At 36.9% G+C, this 23,469-nt stretch overlaps 1 protein-coding gene across 1 annotated transcript; it reads right to left on the bottom strand.

The window, feature by feature from the left end:
• Positions 1-6,885: 6,885 nt before the first annotated feature.
• Positions 6,886-19,139, bottom strand: ivd (isovaleryl-CoA dehydrogenase). The gene is made up of 12 exons (XM_038286262.1): positions 18,915-19,139; positions 15,108-15,197; positions 14,870-14,921; positions 11,808-11,977; positions 11,604-11,697; positions 10,856-10,986; positions 10,625-10,721; positions 10,192-10,285; positions 9,535-9,616; positions 9,345-9,449; positions 8,949-9,021; positions 6,886-7,542 (listed from the first exon to the last, which is right to left on the bottom strand). Exons 1-12 carry the CDS (start codon positions 19,068-19,070, stop codon positions 7,409-7,411), a joined length of 1,278 nt encoding a protein of 425 aa, XP_038142190.1. The 5' UTR covers positions 19,071-19,139; the 3' UTR covers positions 6,886-7,408.
• Positions 19,140-23,469: the final 4,330 nt, after the last annotated feature.

Genomic DNA, 23,469 nt, shown 5'->3' with positions numbered 1-23,469 from the left:
ATTTGGTTAATAACAAGCTTGAAAATTAAAATAAGTTGCAAACAAAAGATGGGATTGATATCTGGATGTTAAACAAACAGATTATTTCCCCTGATTCTACTTTTTACTCCTTATTTTTCTGAATACCAATTACAAACAGATAGATTTACATTTTAATGTCAGTATATCCAAAAGTATGATCAGGTTGCAACTTTAAATGTCACACAGAGCCTGTTTGGTCATGTATGTACAGCCAGAGTGGTATGGAGAGATATTTGTGCCATCGGTTTGAGCGCGCAGGAACCAATCCGAGCGCGCAGTGAGACAACAAGCGCACGCGCAAAGCCGGTCTGGCGCGCGCTCAACTCTGTAAAACCCTCTCAACACACACTGTTCTCGCGCTCAGTTTCATCTCTGCGCGTGCTCGAATCCGTCTCTGCTCGCGCTCGACCTGCTCTCTCTCCGCGCTCAACACCAGCTGTGCGCTCGGCTATGGCAAGCTCGACTCTCTGCGCTCGCAACTTCAGCAATGTATGTAAATGAACCATACCATCAGCCAATCACACTCAGCTTCTTTTCATCCAATGAAAGCATTCGTTCCTTCTTCTTCTTCTTTTTTATCATGGCGGATCGCAAGCAACTTTAAGGTGCATACCGCCACCTACTGTTCATGAGTGTGTAGCAACATTGTTTTACATCTATTAAATTCTATTTTTTTATTTTGTATTCTGCAGATAACTAATTAATGCTTTCCTTAATCTATAAATATCCTTTATATTTCCTTTATTTCCCAATAATCCTTTAAGACTCCATTCTTGGCCTGTCATTTCAACTACTCTTCTCAATTTCTCCCTTTCAGGTTCATATGTTTTACAGTTCATTAATACGTAAGCATTCGTTCCAAATACTACACCGGGTTAAATGAAAAAATAAAAATAAAAACACAATCAGGAAAATCAAACAACTCTTACAGTTATTTTGTCAACATTACTAAGATGGTACTATAAAATATCTTGAATTATCTCAAATAAACTTCAGTAAAACAGTTATTAGATCATTGCCTCATCCATCTCTTTTACCTGCTATTGACATGGATTTAAATTTGCTGTTTTAAAAGAAAAATAAGGAGGATATTTCAGGTTCAAGTATGGTTCAACAATATATAGATAAAAAATATTATGGATATGTTAAATTTTTTATGGATGCTTCAAAATATTCCAATATTAGGAATGGTGTTTTGTTTTAGTTCCAGAATTTATTTTTAAATCGGGTAAAAGAATCAGTGATGGAATTCAGCCTACAAAGGAGAAAGGTTTTGGATCATATTGGCCTTACAATGGATTGAAGAAATCGTTCCATTAAGAAGTTTAGTTTGCTCTGATTTTAGATCAGCAACCGTTATATTAATTTAAACACAATTATTCAGACAGCAGACCTGATCTGAAATTTAACAATTATTATTTAGAAGACCTTTTACAGATGGACTCTAAATAAGAGGGTTATTCTTTATTATATATATTAAAAAGAATAATTTGATAAACAGGGTTTTTCAGTTGGTGGCGGTAATTGTTGTTTGCCAACCTCCATAAAAAACAACAAAAAGAAGAAACACCCGCCACAAAAGCTAAGAGTAAGGCCAATATGATCCAAAACATTATCTATATACTGTTGAACCATACTTGACCCTGAAATATCCTCCTTATTTTTCTTTTAAAACAGCAAATTTAAATCCATGTCAATAGCAGGTAAAAGAGATGGATGAGGCAATGATCTAATAACTGTTTTACTGAAGTTTATTTGAGATAATTCAAGATATTTTATAGTACTATCTTAGGAATGTTGACAAAATAACTGTAAGAGTTGTTTGATTTTCCTGATTGTGTTTTTATTTTTATTTTTTCATTTAACCCGGTGTAGTATTTGGAACGAATGCTTACGTATTAATGAACTGTAAAACATATGAACCTGAAAGGGAAAAATTGAGAAGAGTAGTTGAAAGGACAGGCCAAGAATGGAGTCTTAAAGGATTATTGGGAAATAAAGGAAATATAAAGGATATTTATAGATTAAGGAAAGCATTAATTAGTTATCTTCAGAATACAAAATTAAAAAATAGAATTTAATAGATGTAAAACAATGTTGCTACACAATCATGAACAGTAGGTGGCGGTATGCACCTTAAAGTTGCTTGCGATCCGCCATGATAAAAAAGAAGAAGAAGAAGGAAGGAATGCTTTCATTGGATGAAAAGAAGCTGGGTGTGATTGGCTGATGGTATGGTTCATTTACATACATTGCTGAAGTTGCGAGTGCAGAGAGTCGAGCGAGCGGAGAAACAGCCGAGCGCACAGCTGGTGTTGAGCGCGGAGAGAGAGCAGGTCGAGCGCGAGCAGAGACGGATTCGAGCACGCGCAGAGATGAAACTGAGCGCGAGAACAGTGTGTTGAGAGGGTTTTACAGAGTTGAGCGCGCGCCAGACCGGCTTTGCGCGTGCGCGTGTTGTCTCACTGCGCGCTCGGATTGGTTCCTGCGCGCTCAAACCGATGGCACAAATATCTCTCCATAGAGTGGACAGGTGTAGCATAGGACTGAATTTTCAGCGAAGTGGCTGACGGCCGTCTCCCCTGTTTGTGAAACCCTCTCCAATTCCAAACCTGAAAACATTGTGATCTGTAGATGTTTAACCGCTAAGCTGGAAGTGTGGAATCAGGAAGCAACACACTTTATGTGTGTTTAGTCAGCGACAGTTTTTCCTAAAATGTCCAACATTTAAAGCAAAGGAGAAAATAACCAGAGATGGCAAAAGTACTCACTTTCCATACTTGAGTAAAAGTACAGATACTTGTGTTAAAAAATACTCTGGTAAGTGGAAGTACTGATTAAACTTCTTTACTCAAGTAAAAGTAACAAAGTACAGGCTTGTAAATGAACTTAAAGTATAAAAGTAAAAGTAGAAACCATTTTTTTCATGCCGTTGCCTACATTTTAAATGGATGTCTGCCAATAGGACTAGATCTCCGTTGTGTTAATTTTCAATCATCTCGTCGTCCATGCTACTATGCTAACGCCACCGCCACCAAGCTGCAATGATTTGCCGCCAATGAATACCGCCGAATCTGTCGATTCATCTTGTAGTGGTGCGTCAAATGCAACGTAGATTCCCATCCAATTAGATTGAATTTGGTATTGATGACGTGAAAAATAATAACGGTAACTCCATTGAAATGATTCAAAACTAAAGTAACGAACCAATTTTTTTAAATGTAAGGAGTAGAAGTAAAAAGTCGCCATAAAAATAAGTAGTAAAGTAAAGTAAAAATATCAGAAAAATCTACTTGAGTATAGTAACGAAGTATTTGTACTTTGTTACTTCCCATCTCTGAAAATAACAAATAAAAAGCTAAGGAATTAAACAGCAAATATATACAAGCTACATATATTCTCTCTCTTTCTATATATATATATATATATATATATATATATATATATATATATATATATATATATATATATATTGACCAACTGTTCGGTTTTATGGATCAGAAATATCCTGGTTAATGATGCCATGGACAGTAAAAAGGTTCCTACAGTCTTGTTCATATTCCTCCTTTGATGTATGTCAGACCTTCTAAATGTTAATTTTGTCCAACCAAAGCACCTGACTTCAGGTAAAACCACAGTAGAAGCTGGAAAACACCTATTTACTTTTGTCTTGGTAGCATAGACATGGCCCCCGAACAAGCAGATGGTGTGTAAATACCATCCAGTGGTTGTCATGGTGACTTAACAACCTCCCCCCTTTTGCTTCAGCTGTCCAACAGTTAGCTTTAGAGATGTTTTTACCCTCACTGTGTCATCACTGAGCCTTGACTGAAATGCGTTTAAACTACAGGTCGGTGTCCATCCTGCACTGAAACAGAGAGTTCATGAAAAGCAAAGGGTCTATTATCACAGCCATGCTGTGTTTCCCCATTGTTACCGCTTACAGGTGGGTCAGGTTTGAATACAGAATCCATATAAGCTGCATAGAAACACAGGTGTTTATTATTCTTTTTTCTCCACTAAAAAAGGCGTTTCCACCTAAGAGAAAATCCTCACATCATTTCGGTATTTGATCAGTGTTGATGTCTGAGCGTAATTTGTTTGCTTTAAAAGGGGAAACTCCAGCCTGAAACTGAGCTGCCATGTATTATTTAAATGCACTGGGCTGGTTCGGGTCCATCATTGTCTGAGCTGTTGTCTCCTTTCGTTTCTGCAAACAAGAGGTTGAGTGTTCACCACTTACTGAGGCATCAGGAAAACGTTCATATTGTTTTTTTGACTCCAACACAAAAAAGCTCTTGTGCTCACAGTACGCCTTTCCTTCAATCTGAACTCTTTCATTCTGTGGTAGAGTTTAAACATAATCGGGGAAGTTAAACTTTCCATAACCTGAAACCCATTCAGACAAAAAAGTGCTGCAGCATATCTTTTCACAAACTAAGATAAGAAAGATTTTAAATGAGAAAAAAAAAAAAAAAACATGCCTTGGATTCTTTGAGTGGTTTTATTATCAAAGATTACTGGCATAAAGTATTCTAGAACCTCAAAAATACTAATTATTAAATTATGAAATTTAGGTTTCAACTTACATTAAAAAAAAACAGCAATAACTCTACTGATGTTACTTCTTCTGTTTAGAGCTTGCCATATTTTATGGTATATTTACCTTTTGACATTTTTTTCCAGGTTATGTCTCTTGTGTATGTTTTAGTGTTTCTACTTTGTCTGCCCCTCTGCTCAGCTCTAAGCAATCACCCTGCAGTTACTATTCACTTTTGTCTCCATGCCAGAGTTCTGTTTATCATTTATCAAATGTCATCTCAACATGTTGCATCTGTCTGCACTCTGGTTCAGATCAACAATCCATTGAACTTCATGGATCCATGTGTTTGTAGAGGAGACTGGGGAAGGTCTTTTTCCCCCCAGTCAGAAACATCCTGTAGTGATGACAATTATATTGCAAATATCAAATATAGGTGTTAAAGTATTTTTTTTTTCATGTTGTATATTTTTCCCTCTTCTCCAATTAGTATGAATTAATTATTACAACTTACAAGTCACATTGTGCGTTATTATAGCAAGTTGTTAGCATGTGGTAAAATCTTTGTGTCCAGCAAATGGAGTTCTGTCATAGCTGACAGGTTGGGAACGTTTACAACTGTTGCAAGTGTCCCAACCCATAAAGCTACTTACAGACAACTAAGTTTGGAGTGCTGAGGGCACTCTGAATGACCTTCTTTGACTCTGTTGTGGCATCAGCCATCTTCTATGGAGCTGTCTGTTGGAGCAGTGGCTTATCTGTAGCTGAGAGAATGCGGCTGGATAAGCTAACCAGGAAGGCCAGCTCTGTGATTGGATGCCCTCTGGACTCAGTGCAGGAGGAGGGAAACAAAAGGACCCTAAAAGAACACCAATGTTGGATAATGTCTCAGAGACCTTCAATGACAGACTGCTGCACCCGAAATGCACCAGGGAGCGTTATCACAGATCCTTGTCTATAACCACCACTTTTCCCAACAACCTCAATAAGTTGTTACATTCATGCTGAGTTTTGCATAGTTTCTTTCTTAGTTAAACAACATGCTGTCATTTTTGTCATCTTTTCTCTGATCTCATTTTGTCTTCTCATCTCTGGTGTTGCTGTTATTTTTACAAATCCATTACTGTAAAAATGTCCACAGCTGTATATTGATTATATATTCTCCAGATGCACAGTATTTATATATTAAAATACTGTGCAGTACGCTATTATTTTTTTTATTTCTATACACTTTTTATGGTCCACATTCCTGTGATCACTTTTGCAGTAATACTTTTGTTTTGCTTTAACACCACAATTTCTTTTGAGGGAAAATAAAGGGATTTTCTATTCTATTCTTAAATTTTGTACACCTGGAGGTGGTTTTTACACATGCCACAACTTTCAATCTGACTAATGGGGGAGGAGGTTGACAGGTTATTATAATTAGGATGCCTGTATATGTTTTAAGAAAAGTTGAATTAATGATGCAAAGTACAATGAAGAAAGGAACAGCACAGTAAGGGAAAATTCACAACATAAATATAACTGTATGGTTAAAGGTTAATAGAAGTACTAATCTCAAATAATTTGACATTTGGAACAAGGTAGGATGCAAAATATGTTATTTATGCAAAAACACCAGACTTTTTACAATAATGCAAAGACAGCAGAGAAACAAACACCTGCGTTTGCTGAGAGCAGAGATAGTTTTAAAGTTTAACAGCCGCTGGAAGAGGAATGTGAAAAAAAATGCTCTTTGGTGAATTAAGAATGAGCATAAAGGGCAGAGGCACTGGAACTCTAAACAGTCAGAGACTAAGATCAATATTTTCAGCAACACTCAAAGCTGGTTTGGTATAAAATAAACAATGAATATTTGAAAGAGGACCGGATTCAAACGCTTTTTGAGTTTCCAACACAAAAACATGGTTAAATAAACACAGAATCAACCAGGCTGAGCTGAAGGGAAAAGCATCAGAAGATGTTGAACTCTGGAAGACCTGGAGGCCTCAAAGAGAAATGTTCAAAGAGCCTCTGTCTACTCAAAGCGTGTGAAATTTTGAAGTGAAGTATTGTCCTTATAACTTAGGGGTAGGATTGAAAACAAAATTATTGGAAGAGGGTGAAGTTTGAATTTAGTTATTTTTTTTCCCAAAACCTCTGGAGATGAAACTGCTCCAATAAAATATTTTAGGATCCTTCAATACTACGGTGTGCTGTATGCTGTCTAAACGGTCTGTAATGACGGTCGGAGGCTGGAGGTTTTCAGAAGACGAGTTGACTGTAAACCACTGCAGCTTTAATGGCTGAGCCCCACAGACAACATGACAGACATGACAAACCAAACATTAAAAAAGCTTTATTGTCATTTATTGCAAACCTGATACAGTTCATTCATTTCTACACTGTACATCTACATAATGATAAGTATGAACAAAGTCTTCACAAAAGATCCAAGCATTAATAGAACAGAGTTGATCTGTATAGAATGAATCAGTTATGTTTGCACTGAAAACATCACAGAGGAAAACTTCCTACACTTTAAGGATGTAGTTATTATCATTTGTTTGTTGGAAGCAGCGGCCGGTTCAGGGCTCTGCAGGAGTGTTTCAGCCATAACCATCACAACTGATTACTATGTACCTCAAAGTAAACTCAAACCTACCATAACTAAACAAAGACAAAGGTCACTTGGCTTAGATCAGTATATAATTTGTTCACTTTGCAGCGCTAAACATCCTTCTCTGATTGGTTGATATCAGTGCATCTCATACATGGACAGCATGGCGGTGAATCATCTGAACTCCTTCAGTAAGGTCCTGGGTGTGAGGGACGATACAAACAACAAACTCCTCTTCAAAGTGTCTATTTGAACATGGAGTTGAAGGCTCGGCCGATGATGATCCTGCGGACTTCGCTCGTGCCCGCCCCGATTTCGTACAGCTTAGCATCTCGCAGGAATCTTCCCATTGGATAGTCGTTGATGTAGCCATTCCCACCTGAGGGGAAAAAACTCAGCGTACAGTCGTTTTACAGCAGAGAACGCCATAAAAAGTGATTAGCTTCCACATAGATTTCTTCTTCAAAATTAGCTTAATTTTTGGAAGAGTCAAATTCAATCTGAAATCTTCACCCGACTGATGCCAGACCTGTAGATTCAAACCAATCTGTCACATAGAACACGAGGTAGGCCAAATTATAAATACAAGCATCACATCACCATCCAAGCTAAACAAAATTGAAGAGAAAAATAGTTATCTAAAAGTTTATAAGGGGTTACATCTATTTCTAAGACTTGTTGAACCTCAATAAGCCACGATGAGTTCCATCGATCACACATAAGAGAAATATGGAACAGTGTAGAGCCTAAGAAGTGTTTGGTCTGCTAAAATTCCCTTAGAGAGCCTTATCGAATCATCTAGGAGCTCACACACAAACCTGCAACATCTAAGTCACTGCAGGCCTCAGCAGCCTCAGTTAAGGGCAGAGATCCTGATTTAACAGGATTTGAGGAGGAGAGGGAAAAACCTCTGCTGAACAAAAAGAGTACCAAAACCCATTTAATGTTTATGAAAAAAATAACCCAAAAAAAGTACAAGACACAGTCAAACATGGTGGTAACAGCTTTATGGTTTGGAACTCTTTTGTGCTTTAGGATGTGGAGGCGTTACCATAATTCTTCTCTTTAATAGAAAAATCATGTTCACCTCACAAAGGGTCAAGAAAGGAGGAGCCGAAGTGGCCTAGTCAAAGTCCATATTTATAACTAGGGGGGTTTCTTTAAAATCAGGCCACACAAAAACTTAAAGAAGAAATAAAAACCAGACAAATCAGTCACCCTGGTCTGGATAATACTTGGGAATATGTTCTAAAAAAAAAAACTAAAGATCCAACCTTTGTCAGCTCAACCATTAATATGCAAATATCAACATGATGCTACTGTTCTGTGCTAATGATGCTAATGTTCTGCCATCTTATTGTTTGGTAAGGAGATCAGTTGTGTCCCACAGACAACAAACACTGCTGCCAGATTTTTCAGAACAAAATCCAAAGAATTTAAAGTGATGATGGCTATAATCTATAAATTGGTCTTCTAAATGTATGACGGCACTAATAGAATAATTGGTTAAAAAGTGGCTGAAACACAACAGAGAGGTGCTGGGCTCTCTAAGGTAAGTCATGAGTTGTCTGGCGACAGACACTCAAAACAATTGACTTAACTCACACATTTTAAAAGTAATTCTAGTTCAAATCTCTAAGTTTGAAGAAACAAATCTGTAAAATGTTTTCTGCAGGAATTTTTTTTTATGTTTCAGTTTGCTTAACTGTCGTTTCACTTGATCTGTAATTCCGGTCTATGATCCCTGATTAATTTAAACCTGCTTTTTTAAATTTCATCTCTCACCTAAACACTGAATTCCTTCCAAAGCCACCTGAGTGGCGTTCTCGGCACAGTACAGGATCACTCCAGCACAGTCCTGTTAAAAACAAAATCCATAAGAGTTCCTTTATCCAGGAAGGGAACAACATGCTGATACTGGCTTATAGAATAATACAGAATAAACTATAATAAAAAAATCACTGCATCCTAGAAATGTAAGTTATTTAATAAGAAAATGAAAACCTTTATGTTATTTTACTCAAACTTGAAGCTCCAGCTCCTAAATATAACAGAATATGTAGCAAAGAATTTCAAACATAAGAAAATATATAAAAAAAAGACTGCTGAAAAGATTCCTTAGCAGCTGAATCAATATTTTCTAGAGTAACATATTGGAGAAGAAACATGAAAAGTTCCCACCTTTGCACTAAAGTGCCCTTTATCACAAGCGCGGGCAACATTGTAGAGGTACTGCCGACAGCTGCTCAGTCTGGTGTACATATCGGCCATCTTGCCCTGCATCAGCTGTGAAAAAGATCGGTTTTATTTGGTGAAGAAATGTTCAGGCTCCCAACTACTGAGGGCTTTATTAAAAAAGGGAAAGTCAGACCTGAAAGTGTCCAATCTTCTGTCCAAAAGCTTCTCTCACATGTAGGTAGGGAATGGCAGCATCCAAAACACCCTGCATTATGCTGGAGAAGAAAGAAAAAGTTTGTATAGACCTCATTTTAATCAACTATTTTTATTTTATTTTCTAAAACAGTGACAGTTCTTTATTTTCATCCATCCATTTTCCATCACGCTTATCTCAAGCAGGTGCCTATATCCACCTGTCTATGGGCGAGAGGCGGGGTACACCAAGGACAAGTCAGCAGTCTCCTTTATTTTCATGCTAATTGTTTTTTCTTTTCAGAGTAAATTTATTATATGAACTTATAGCCAGTAAAATGACAAAAGTTTAATGTTTTTTGTAGGAAAGTATTTGGAAAAAAAATCTATACAAAATTTCACTTTATAAAACTTAACCTGAAGCTGGAAAGTCTGTTCTACCCATTTTATTCTTGGGTTGCAATTGTTGTTTACATTGACATCAGCCTTGTGCATTTGATCGCCATTTGGTAAGTTATGCTAAATAATGTTATACTTTTTACTTTTACGTTGTTTTTTTAAACATTTCTTGATTGTGGTCAATAAAGGGATCTACTGGGATCTTGAGGTCTGTTGAAATGATGAACTCCTGATGAACCATGCAATGAAAGAACCTCACCCAACAGGTCCAGCAGCCAACACCAGCCTCTCCAGATCTAAGCCGCTCATCATCACATAAACACCTTTGTTCAGTGGACCCAGTATATTCTCCTCTGTCAAATAGGAGCAGATTCACAGAAATACAATCAGCTGGTAAACAAGACAAAAAAAAACTATAACATTTTACAAGTTAAATTCAAGTTAACAAGAGAATGATATTTTACTTTTTTGACAAGAAACAGCAAGTAACGGGCTCTTTGTTAGATTTTCTGTAGTGCATCAACACTGCTTTAGCCTTATACTGATGATTCAAAGGGAAAACCATAAACATGGACTAAATATAGGTTCAAAAATGGTTAAATGAAACTTTTAAATGATTCTTAGAAAGTATCGGGTGCTGTTTTCGTCTTTCACAGTATTTCTAGTGAATCTAGTTAAGTTTTATGTCATACCTGGAATTTTACAGTCTTCAAAGATCAGCTCACAGGTGTTGGATCCCCTCATTCCCAGTTTGTCGAGTTTCTGAGCTGTATAGAATCCTGCCATTCCCTTATGAAAGAAAAAGAGAAATATATATTTTTTATTCATCTCATTGCAAAATAGTGAACAGCTCTTTTCTGAACAGGTCATCCTTTCACGCCTGTCTAAACGTACGACGGAGAGGAAAGAAGATCAGGATTTACCTTTTCCACAATAAAAGCTGTGATCCCCTTCTGCTGCGCCTCAGGGTTGGTCTTTGCATACACGATGAGGACATCAGCATCTGGCCCATTTGTGATCCAGAACTTGTTGCCATTTAGAACATAATAGTCACCTGGCGGATTTTTTTTTTTTTTTAATAAAATCAGTGAGGAAGTAAAAAAAAAACAGATGCCTTACATTTTCTGTTTAAAGTTGCATAGATCAAAACATGAACTGAGTAAAACTGTGATGTTCAAAGCTTGGGATGTTTTTTCTAACCCTGCTTTAAACTTCTCCACAACTTACAGGTTGACTATTTTCCAATAAGTGTTCTCAGTGTTTAAATAAAATATGCAAATCAAATTATTTTTTAGGTTTTGCTCTATTATGCACTTCTTTGTTTCCGATAAAATCTGACATAGAAGTGAGTTCTTCGGAAAAGTAATTCTAAAATACTGAATGTGATGTGATATAGAAACCAGGGTTACTTATGCACACATTGTAGCTTTCATTACTTCTCAATGAGACGACTATGAGCGTTTAAAGCGTTCAAAGTTGCTTCCATAGAAACAAATAGAAAAGAACTATGATCAAAATTAAACTAAAACATGAAGTGTTTATCAATTCCTGTCTAAAAGAGGTCAACCTGCAAAATATTAATTTGAGTTTTCAATACATTATAAAAAAAATTATTGTAAAAGGTCTGCATTTATAAGTACTTAACATCAGTATCTAGTTTTAGGGTCTGACCTTTCTTGACAGCTTTGAGTTTCATAGAGACGACATCAGAACCAGCATTGGGCTCACTCATAGCCAGGGCTCCCACATGTTCACCCGTCAGTAACTGGGAAAAGAAAAGCAAAAAAAAAAAAAATAAATAAAAATAACATTTAAAATTAAAGATCAACTTTATGCTTTTAAACATTTTCCAGTTCCACTCAGTGCAGCCCTGACCTTCGGCATGTACTTCTCCTTCTGCTTTGGGTTGGCGTGACGCACTAACTGGTTGACACAAAGATTGGAGTGGGCACCATAGCTGAGAGCGATGGCAGCTGACACCCGTGACATCTCCTCCATCACGAGGACATGCTCCATGTAGCCCAATCCTGTTCCGCCATCTTCCACTAAGGAGAACAAAGACAGAGTAGGTAGAGGGCAGGCTTTAGCTCATGCTAACGTCCATCGGTGCCTTAACATCTCATCTCCTTTTGCTTTTCAATGAAACATACATGTTTCAGATCAAGCAGAGTTTATCAGAGAATTTAAACTAGAAAAGATAAAAAAAAAACTAACTCTGTTCTCAAACAATTTCGATCTAAACTTTAACTTTCCAACTAAAGAAGTGAATGTGTTTAATTCTTAGAGCCAGTTAGAAGTTGACCTGCTGGTGTTCTGCTACATTTCCACAGTATGCCCTAGTATGTCCCCCCCTTAGTCAGTTATTGAAAAAAAAACGTTACTAAAAGAACAAACGACTCAGAAAAATCATAAGATGAAAACTGAACTTGAATGCAAAATATAAATACTTTGCATTTAAGATGAAAATTCTTTGTGTTTAGATTAGATTAGATGAGCTTTACTGATCTCACAGCGGAGAAATTCACTGATCACATATTGAGATAGTAATTAAAGAAGGTGCAAACAAGGAGGAAAAGGTGCATTAAGAATAAACAAGCAAGCACTGTATATACTGTACAGTATATCAATATAAGAATAAGAATTAAGGTGCAAGTGTACATGTATCACACACAATGAAAGAAAAATAAAAATAAGAAAAAAAATGCAAGGGAGTAACACAGAGGTTTGAGGTGACATATGTACAATCAGGATGGCTTATATACAGGTGGATTAACTTTTACATTAAAGTGTAGTAGGTAAGGAACAACGGTGAGGTAGTAGTATGACTATTATATATAACCAACAAGTAAGTGGCATTTCTGAGCACTGAATTTGCAATCAATTGAAATATGCAACGGTTATCAGGAGCAACGGATATTTTTTTTTAAGTTTGAAAAACCTTTCAGGTTTATCATTTAGTAAGAGAGAAAAATATCTATCAATCAATCAAATAAATAAATAAATAAAATGTTCCTTTCTGAAATAGTTGAATATCTGTGGCCTCACCACCCCACTGCTATTCACCCTTTTCTAATATTTTCTAAATTCTGGTCTTAGAACAACATTTTGACACTTCAGTAACCATGTTGGATTACACAGAAACAGAGAGAAGGATGTGACACAAACATGAAATTAGCTGAACTGTCTTCTCATGTCCACCAGGGGGTAGTGTAGAGCCAGGAGAGCAGGTGAGCGATCAACTCAGAGAAAAGGTTAGAGGAAAAAAAGTCAGCATTGAGGTGAAATTAAGATTATAAATGTAAAAGATTTCTGACATCCACATCTTTGTCCTAGATAATTTTAGACACTGCTTCATTTATTTCTTCCTTTTCTTTTATATTTGGCTTAAGTTAAAACTAAAAATGGCGAGAAGAATTCTTTAAGGTCCAGACCATCCCTTCTTCAGGATTTTCTGGTACAAAAGCGGGTTTATCTGTAAAAGCCAGTCATCCAGGTCACGGAACACCAAGAAAGACCCCACACCAACATATTCCCACTACCATGTTTTAGTGTCTATAAAGCCTTATCTTTCTGTCAGATTAGATCTACTTTATTTATACAGTCCATTCCATATGACAATCATAGGGCCAAAGGGTTGATATGGTGCCTTAATGATTTCAACTCATGCCTCATGCAGTTTTGCAAAAAAAAAAAAAAAAAAACGGGACTTACAGCTACCAAACAAAATTGCACCTTTGTCTCATCAGGTTGCCCCAAGTTTTCCAAAAGGGATTTAAGATCCATCTAGATGTCTTCGGTCAAATATGTAATGCTCTAAGGGTTCTATTTGGTCAACTACTTTTAGCATTTAAACTCTGATGAAATATTCCACCTGATCACTCTTTTTGCTTTGTTGAAATCTGACCTAAAGTCACAAAGTCTAGCAGAGCTTTAATTGTTTGTGTGGATTTTATTGTAACTGTCCGGATGAGTTATTGATGCCCTCTAAGAAAAATTTGCGTCAGGCATCAAACCATATGGCCACAACTTTTTTTTTACAATTTATACATACGTAAACAAAACTGTAGGTACCCCTCAATTAATGACAGAAAAACCCAAAATATTGATAGAAATCAATTGAATTTGACAAAAGTAATAATAAATAGGAATTCTATAGAAAGGAGCAAAGAAAAGTCAGACATTGCTTTTCAACCATGCTTCAACAGAAGAAAATAAAGTCATGAAAAAGGCCTGAACAAAAATGATGATAACCCTAGAAAAGACCTAAAATAATGTTACCAAAGGGTTAAATCAATTAATTAGCTTCAAGGGGGTCTACTATGTAGTAATCAGTGAATGGACCTATAGATAGGGCTACAGGTAGTCAATGTGCTGTTTGGTGACATGGTGTGTACCACACTCAACATGGACCAGAGGAAGTGAAGGAAAGAGTCTCAGGAGATTAGAAAAAAAATGATAGACCAGCATATTATTTTTTTTCATTGAACTGAAACATTTTGACAGAGCAAAAACAGAGAATGACTATAAACCCTCTAAGATGGTAGCTCAGCAGGTTAAGAAAAGGTAAAATTGCTACATAAGTCACAGGTTCTCAACTGCAGTGGCCATTTTAGGGGGAGTGTTGACCTAATGCTTAGATAACTTTTTTTTTTTTTAGAGCAGTGTGCTTGAGCTCTAAGAGGGTTGCAAGTACCCGGTTCGATCCCCACAGCCGGCACTCTGGGTCCCTGAGGAGGACCTTTGACCCCACACTGCTACCCGGGCGCTGCGCAGTGGCAGCCCACTGCTCCCCATGGGGATGGGTTTAATGCAGAGGTACATTTCTCCAGTGTGAGATCAATAAATTTACATTTTTATTATATTATTATTAATAAATATTACGTTTCAAGTAAGAAAACCTGATTGCAAAAAACATTTTCTTTATGTCCCAGTTATACCTGGAGCAGTGATCCCAAGCAGTCCCATCTCACCCATCGCTTTCCAGTAATCCTAGTAAAAAAAAAAAAAAAAACATCTTTTATCAACAAGAACAGAAATTCCGCTCGTGCTTGAGGGTAAATTTACACCGGGTGTATCCTCTGTGAACATAGCAGGGCTTTAGCAAGAACCAAATTTCATTAAATACTATTGACCCGATTATACATCATCGTTTTCAGTGTGTAACAAACGACTCACCCGCATTCCTGGGAACTCATTGTTCTTGTCGATCTCATTGGCATAAGGTGCAAGCTTCTCTTCACAGAACTTACGAACTGTCTGCCTTAGCTGCGAAGGAAACATAACCGGATGAGAGCTGGACAGCCTAAAGAAACACAATCAGCCATAAATAATCTGTGACAAAATTACCAAGTATTCAAGATCCACTTCTAAATAAAATAGTTGGCTTTTAGAGCACATTGGCATCTCAACAGTGTATCTATGTTAGATCATTTATCAGAAGAATTGACAATAACTTGGTTAAAAAAGAAAAATGTTAATTGATTAAAATCAACAGGCAAAAGCTTTATAATAAAAAATCAGCCACATTTTAGCTTTTTGATCAGGGATAACAAGACTGATTAAAAGGGTTTCACAAATCTCGGGCTGTTCTGTTATGATGCAGCATCAAACCTTATGAAATACTAAATGAGCTTAAAAGCATCTGAATAAGAATTGCATTGTTCTGCAATGACCAGTGTCCACAGAGTCACAGATCCTAAGATGACCTCAATGCAAATGACATGAGTTCAAGGATATCTAAACCGACAAGTTTATCTCCTGAGAGCATGGAGATAAAGCACCCTGATAGTAAAGAACCAGTGAACTGCAAGAGTTAAAGGTTGATAAAGAAACTGGGCGGGGGATACATCAGGCATCAAAGTAACATTCTAAGAGCTTAGAAAAGGGTAAAGCTAAGGATTAAAAAGGGTAGGGGGTAGGCTGGTAATATCTATTAAAAAATGACCCAAATAAGGAGCAGAGCTAAATTAGAAAGAGGCTCATGGGTGGCATCATAAGGTGGATATATTGATCAATGCAACAGGTGATGTACTGTCCCTCAAGTTGAAAAAAACTGATGATAAAAAGGTGCCAGAATACACCATGCATTGACTTCTAGGCCAGGGTTTCTTAAAGGAATAGTACACCCAAAACATGATTAGCCTTCATTTTCTACTCACCCCCATGCTGAACAACACTCTGGAGTACTTTTTTGATATCTCAAATGCATCTGGAGATCTGGGAGGCTTCTTGCTGTCTGCTGACATTCAAATAATGGAGGTGCCCAGCGCCCGAGGCAGAAAGGTCCATAAAAGTCCACAAAAAACGTTTCAATATTCCTCCATACTGCTCGCCCAATGTATTCCAAGTGTCCTGAGTGGGTAGCATCCAGAATTTACTCGAAACGAAGTCATTTAGAATGTTTTTAGAGCCTAAACAGTAGTGTATAGGATTTCCTGAAAGCGCGCACATGCGCGATCACGACGCTACGGAAGCCGGGAGACCAAGCCAGCGCATTCAGCTCGGCAAAGAACTCATGCTCTTCCTCAACACTGAAGTCCTCAGACATTTTTCTTTCGTTGTTTCTTTCTTTGCACAGGTAAACAGCACATTTCTTCTTCTACGCTTGCATTATCGGCAGAGCAGACGCTGAATGCGCACTTTCATCTGGTTTGGTCTGCCGGCTTCCGTAGTGTCGTGATCGCGCAGGTGCGCGCTTTCAGGAAATCCTATACACTACTGTTTATGCTCTAAAAACATTCTAAATGACTTCGTTTCGAGTAAATTATGGATGCTACCCACTCAGGACACTTGGAATACATTGGACGAGCAGTATGGAGGAATATTGACACGTTTTTTGTGGACTTTTATGGACCTTTCTGTCTCGGGCACCATAGACCTCCATTATTTGAATGTCAGCAGACAGCAAGAAGCCTCCCAGATCTCCAGATGCATTTGAGATATCAAAAAAGTACTCCAGAGTGTTCAGCATGGGGGTGAGTAGAAAATGAAGGCTAATCATGTTTTGGGTGTACTATTCCTTTAACCCTGTTCCTCAGGGTCCTACATGTTTTAAGTCATCCCCAGCCTCCACACGCCTCTACTGAATGAAAACAAGTTCAACAGGCTTTTACAGCATTTGATGGCTGCCGAGGAGGTAATCCAATCAGGTATGCTTGATTTAGATTAAACACATTTAAAAACATGAAGGTGATTGGCCCCTGAGAACCAGGGTTAAGAAACCCTGTTTTAAGCTACAGATTTGCAAACTAGTCAGTGTGCCCCTGCTGGTGCATCTCCAATGCATCAGCTGGGGTTCACATCAGCTAGGTGGATGCACTACCTCTCAGAGAAACAGGTGGTAGCGGGATGCCTATGGGGACAAGTTAAGCCTGCAGAGGAAGTTTGATGTTTGGGTAATGTCCTGTTGGGAAATGTACCTTCTGCCAAGCAGAAATATTAATTTATTAATATGGTAAAGCCCTCCAGAGCCTCTGGGATCAGGCTACACGTGATACAAATGAGCCAATAAGCTGCTGTCAGTCTGGGTTGCTGCTGCTGCTACTTTTAGACACAGCAGGCAAACCTGTGGCATGCTGGGCGATGGGAAAGAAGGAGAAGACGATGAGAAAAAGAGAGCAGAGAAAGTGTGGACTGCTGGAAGAACTGTGGTGAACTAGTGAAAGAAAAGTGAAATGGTGTGCTCAAAGATCACCCTGCACATTTTGAGTATGTTTGGCTAAACCTGCTGCTGTGAAGCAGGATTCTCCCCCATGACCATAATCAGAAATAAATATTGATCCAGGCTCAAAAGGAGCACCTTGATATGTGCTTTAGAATGGCTTTTTCGCCATTCAGAACCAGGTTTAAAACCTTGCAGGGCAGCCTGAAGCCCACTGCTCTCATTAAGCCATAAAAAATAAAATAAAATAACAACCAGTCAGTTCAGGTGTTTTATAAAATATCAGGAAATTTTCTATATACCAAACTGAAAGATTGTTGTTCTCTACTTAAAAAAAAAACACTTTAAAAGTATTTTTTTTTATATTTTATTTAAAAATAAAATTTATAACATGGATGCATAGACACTCCATTTTATTTCAGTGTTAAGTTCAGTTTAAAGTAACAGATTGGAATTCAAAATGTCTCCGGACCTTTACTGGTTGTTTATTTTCTTTATTCGGACCCCGCTGATTTTTTATTGGTTTGCCCTGCACTAAAAGGATCTAACAGGAAGAGATAATAGAATAAGAATTAATAGTTTGGTTCTGGAATAGATTGAAAAGCTGGGGTACAGAACTAAGATGTTGACATAGAAGATGTTCTGGAAAACACAAATAGCATAAAGGTTCTGCTACTAACATCATAATACAGTTTACCGCTGCACATAATCAGGGGTTTAGTGTAAAACCTTATTAAGCAATAGGTCATAGTGGATGCTGGGCTGGTGTTTGAGTTTATAATAGGGACAGCATCATGAGGTAGAGCCAGTTGTCCAATCAAATACTTGATATGAGCCTCGCGCCCCCCACCGTTTATTTTTCTATAAAAGCAACTGATGCGAAACTGTTTTATAACTACTGCATAAATCTTTACATGAAAAATATACATTTATTAATCTGTTCAACTATGAATAAACACGACTGCAATAATTCAGATTTTAACTAAAATAAAAGTCTGTCAAACAATAACATTGGTTCATTACAGAGCATCGGATATATCATGCAGTAATAACTTGAGATTTATATCAAATTAACAGTTTCTGGGTTCTGCCTCTGCAACTGGAAGGTCGGCTACACTTTTCCACCTCTTAGCTGTTATGTCATCACGTCCTGTCAGCTTTGTCCTTAAATTTACTTATTCAGAATGTAAAAAGGGACACTTTATTGTGGTGCACAATAAAGTTCTGTTTCCATATGTGTGCAGACTTTATCAGTTATATTTCTCGTATGTTGCCTATCTGCTTCCCCCCAAGTTAACCTGTGATGCTAACAGCTAGCTGACCTGTATCTGGTCCTCTGTGAGTCCGTTCACCACGTCATCCACTTGGATAGCGGCTCCGGAACATCCCCTCCTCGCTACGGTGGGGACAGATAACCTGGAGCCCAGGCGGAGAGCGTTTCTGACCGCAAACATGACGCTGGTGGTCGGTAAAAACATGGAGCCGAGCTTCAGATGTGATGCTAGCACTGTCTTTCTATTAAAGAGCAAGAGACAGGAGGTCTCACTCTCATACTAAATCCGCTCAAATTAAGAGGTCTCACTCTGATACTATTTATCCCTTTAAAGATAGTACGTCAACGCGTCTGCCATATTGTGTGTGGCATATTCCAGGTGAAACAAAACTTTATTAATAAAACATTGTTAAGGGGGCTCCGTACACAAGCACACACATATGGATATATAATGTTCTAAGCATTTTTAAATATATTTTTGTACGTTTTTTTTTATTTAAAATGGCAGGAAGGGACTTCAATGCATAGGTATGTTGTCTTCAGAGACAAATTGATAGTTGAAGGACAATTGTCTATTTTATTTCTCTCTTACCGAACAGAAAAGTAAGGAAGAGGACTAGGGCCACTGAAAAAATTTAAAAGTTAACTGATTTGTAAATTTTATTTCAGTACATGAGAAAAAAGTACGAATTCTGACTTTAATCTCAGAATTCTGACTTTTTTCCTCAGAATTACGACTTTTTTCTCACAATTTTGACAGTAATCTCAGAATTCTACGACGGAGTATTAGGGCCACACATGAAGAGAAAAAATATTTTTGCCATGACGAGATTAAACTCGACATGTCGACTTTAAACTCGCCCTGTCGACTTTAAACTCGCCATTTCGAGAATAAAGTTGAAATGACTGACATGTTCTCAAATTCAGAACCGCGAGCCTGGGTAAGCATAGGGAAAGACGTTACGTTATTATTGGTAGGCCACCACTTCCTGTGATGATTATACAGTTGCAGCACGTCAAAGACTACCTTCACTCTTAAAACGCAGACTGCAGCTGTGGAGCGCGGTTGCTCTTTTCTCCAAACTTTGGAATGTCGAGATTGAAGTCGCCACGATATATCAACTTTATTCTCGAAATGGCGAGTTTAAAGTCGACACGTAGAGATTAAACTCAACATGACATTTCAACTTTATTCTCGAAATGTTGAGTTTAATGTCGACATGTCGACTTTAAAGTTGACATGTCGAGTTTAATCTCGTCATGGCAAAAATATTTTTTCTCTTCATGTGTGGCCCTAATACTCCGTCGTAGTAATTCTGACCTTTTCCTCTCAATTCTGACTTTTTTCTCAGAATTCTGACTTTAATCTCAGAATTCTGACTTTTTTTCTCAGAATTCTGACTTTAATCTTAGAATTCTGACTTTTTACTCTCAATTCTGACTTTTTCTCACAATTCTACGACGGAGTATTAGGGCCACACATGAAGAGAAAAAATATTTTTGCCATGACGAGATTAAACTCGACATGTCGACTTTAAAGTCGACATGTCGACTTTAAACTCGCCATTTCAAGAATAAAGTTGAAATGTCTTGTTGAGTTTAATCTCGACGTGTCGACTTTAAAACTCGCCCTGTCGACTTTAAACTCGCCATTTCGAGAATAAAGTTGATATATCATGGCGACTTTAATCTCGACATTCCAAAGTTTGGAGAAAAGAGCAACCGCGCTCCACAGCTGCAGTCTTCGTTTTAAGAGTGAAGGTAGTCTTTGACGTGCTGCAACTGTATAACTGTATAATCATCACAGAAAGTACAATTTGACCAAATCATCTACACAAGGCATGTCTGATTCTGGATTCTGTGCATGTAACCTGTGCAGCGGTTGGCTCTCTTGAACTAATTTCAACTTTATTGTCGACACGTCGAGATTAAACTCAACATGACATTTCAACTTTATTCTCGAAATGTTGAGTTTAATGTCGACATGTCGACTTTAAAGTCGACATGTCGAGTTTAATCTCGTCATGGCAAAAATATTTTTTCTCTTCATGTGTGGCCCTAATACTCCGTCGTACAATTCTGACAGATTACAGACATGTTAGCATCAAGCTGTAGCCATGTCTGTTTTAGAGACTAAACCAGTTCTGTTGTTACTGTATAATAACCTTCTGCTCTTTCATTAATGAAATAGCATCAACGGGGACCCCTCGGGTACGTAAAAAGTCACCTAATTCCATAATTTTCCACCAATGTGTCACTTCTCAAACAACTCCTATATTTTTCAGGGAAGTTTGAGTGCTCACACATTTCTTCCTTCATGGTGCCCATCTACATTAAGATCCAAAATTCTGAGAATAAAGTCAGAATTCTAAGATTAAAGTCAGAATTCTGAAATTTTTCCCATATTAAACTGAAATAATATTAAAAAAATCTTTAAAAACGTTTTCTTTTTTTTCCAGTGGAGCTAATCCTCTTCCATAGAAAAGCCCTTTGCATTAATATGCAGGGATATGCAACAAAAAATATGGGGACAACATTCTTCTTCTGCACATTTCCATCATTCGAGTTTCTCTTCTCCTGTCGTATGTCATGCGTTAGCACTATCTATTGGTAAATCAACACATCTCCAGGACATTAAAACAGATTATTTATATTTCCATCCATTCCATCGATTATCTCACACGCTTTATGGGGGGTTGTGAGGGGTGCTGGTGCCTATGTCCAACTGTCTACGGGCGAGAGGCAGGGTACACCCTGGACAGGTCGCCAGTCCATTGCAGGGCATATTTATATTTCTTTCTTATCAATACCAGGTTCTGGAAATCTGAGATTCTGTAATATTTTCCATGTAATATGTATTATTGGAAAATTATCCAGTTTCTAACTTATAGGAAGAGTTTGGTATACATGTTAAATTAAACGCTCCTGTCCAAAAATACTGTATTCGTATCTAATTCCTTAATATTTTGGTTTCACTTGATATGTACCTTTTATGTACCTGCCATTTAATTTAATGTATCTCTGTTTATTATGTAACTTTGCTGCCTCTTGGCCCAGGACTTCCTTGAAAAAGAGGTTTTTAATCTCAATGGGATTTTTTTTCCCCTGGTTAAATAAAGGTTAAACAAAATAAATAAAAAATAAAACAATTCACAGTCTTGCATTTCCAAATGAATTTGGTGACTTTTTCAGTATATATTTTTTTGCATATTTCAATGAATCATATTCTTCCTTGTATTCATACCTTTCAGTTCAAAGTCTTTCACAATTGTCCTTTATGCTTGTCAGTGAACAAAGTAATATTCAGTGGTATCTTGTTGTTTGCACGAGTGCCAACCTGGGCCACTTGTAGCCCTACAGCCCAACACAGATTTAAAACCTTAAAGGGTTGGTTGAAAGATGTGACGCGGTTACTGCTACCCCAGCCCACACAAGGCTCTTTTGTCAGATTACAAAATACCTTTTATAAATAAAGATCTTAATGCAGTTAGTAAGCTTATTTTCATTTGGCTTATTTTTTTTTTATTTGTTTATAGCCTTATATTTTAGTTTTAGTTTTTTGGAAAATTAAATTAATTAACAGAATAAAGGTTTTAAAACAATATGTCTAGTTTCGGGGGGGGGGGGGGGGGGTTGGGGTATGACCTTATTCTATTTAATTTCATGAAAATACAATTTAATTAAAAAAATATTGTGTTCAGTGCTTCAATTAAAAAGTGCAAGTAATAAATTACTTAGATGCAACACAAGCATGGATATATTTTATAAGTATGTTTTGATTATATTCATATTGTTAGGAATGTAAAGCTACTGGAATAAAAAAGGAGTTTATCAGAAAAAGAAGGTCTCCACATAAATGCTTTATCACCTCAAACAGCATTGAATTTATATTTTGTTATAAATGTATACATTTTGTCACTTTATAGTTTGAATTCAACAGTTGGTATGGTCATTTAAAAATGGTAATTTGAATATTTTTAAATATCTCCTGTTCTGCTGCTCCTTAAAGAACAAGTATGATCTCTGAGGCATTTTGTCTTGTAATAGTGTGGATAAGGCTAAAATACTTGATGTGATACTAAATGTGGAATAGTTGATTTGATTTTTGAATGAATTGAAATATATATATATATATATATATATATATATATATATATATATATATATATATATATATATATATATATATATATATATATATATATATATATATATATATATATATATATATATATATATATATATATATATTTATATATATATGAGTCTGCCTAATCCTGACCTGGTGTTTTTATTTTATTTTTTTATTTTATCCCTGACTGTGAAATATTTTCAGCTCTCACATTATTTTCTTCTAGTTGACCTCACAGACGTTCTGTTATTTATTAATTTTGCTACTTGCCTTTACTCAGTTTTAATCTTAAATTAAGGTGAGGACAAGCAACTCTGGAACATGGTGTGTTACCAAACTTCACATGTTCTATTGTGGTTATTATTGTGTTGCTTTATTGGTCCTCAGTGGTGTCTGTTGTGCAAGACGTTTATTTCCAAAACATTATCAAGGTATGGTTTCTTCAGACTTTTTAAACATTTTTAAGGGAAAA

Source organism: Cyprinodon tularosa, unplaced genomic scaffold (assembly GCF_016077235.1).
Source record: "Cyprinodon tularosa strain WSP-4 unplaced genomic scaffold, ASM1607723v1 ctg222, whole genome shotgun sequence".
Lineage (NCBI taxonomy): Eukaryota > Metazoa > Chordata > Actinopteri > Cyprinodontiformes > Cyprinodontidae > Cyprinodon > Cyprinodon tularosa.
Note: the sequence above shows the minus strand (reverse complement) of the source record. Positions and strands in the feature narration are given on the sequence as shown.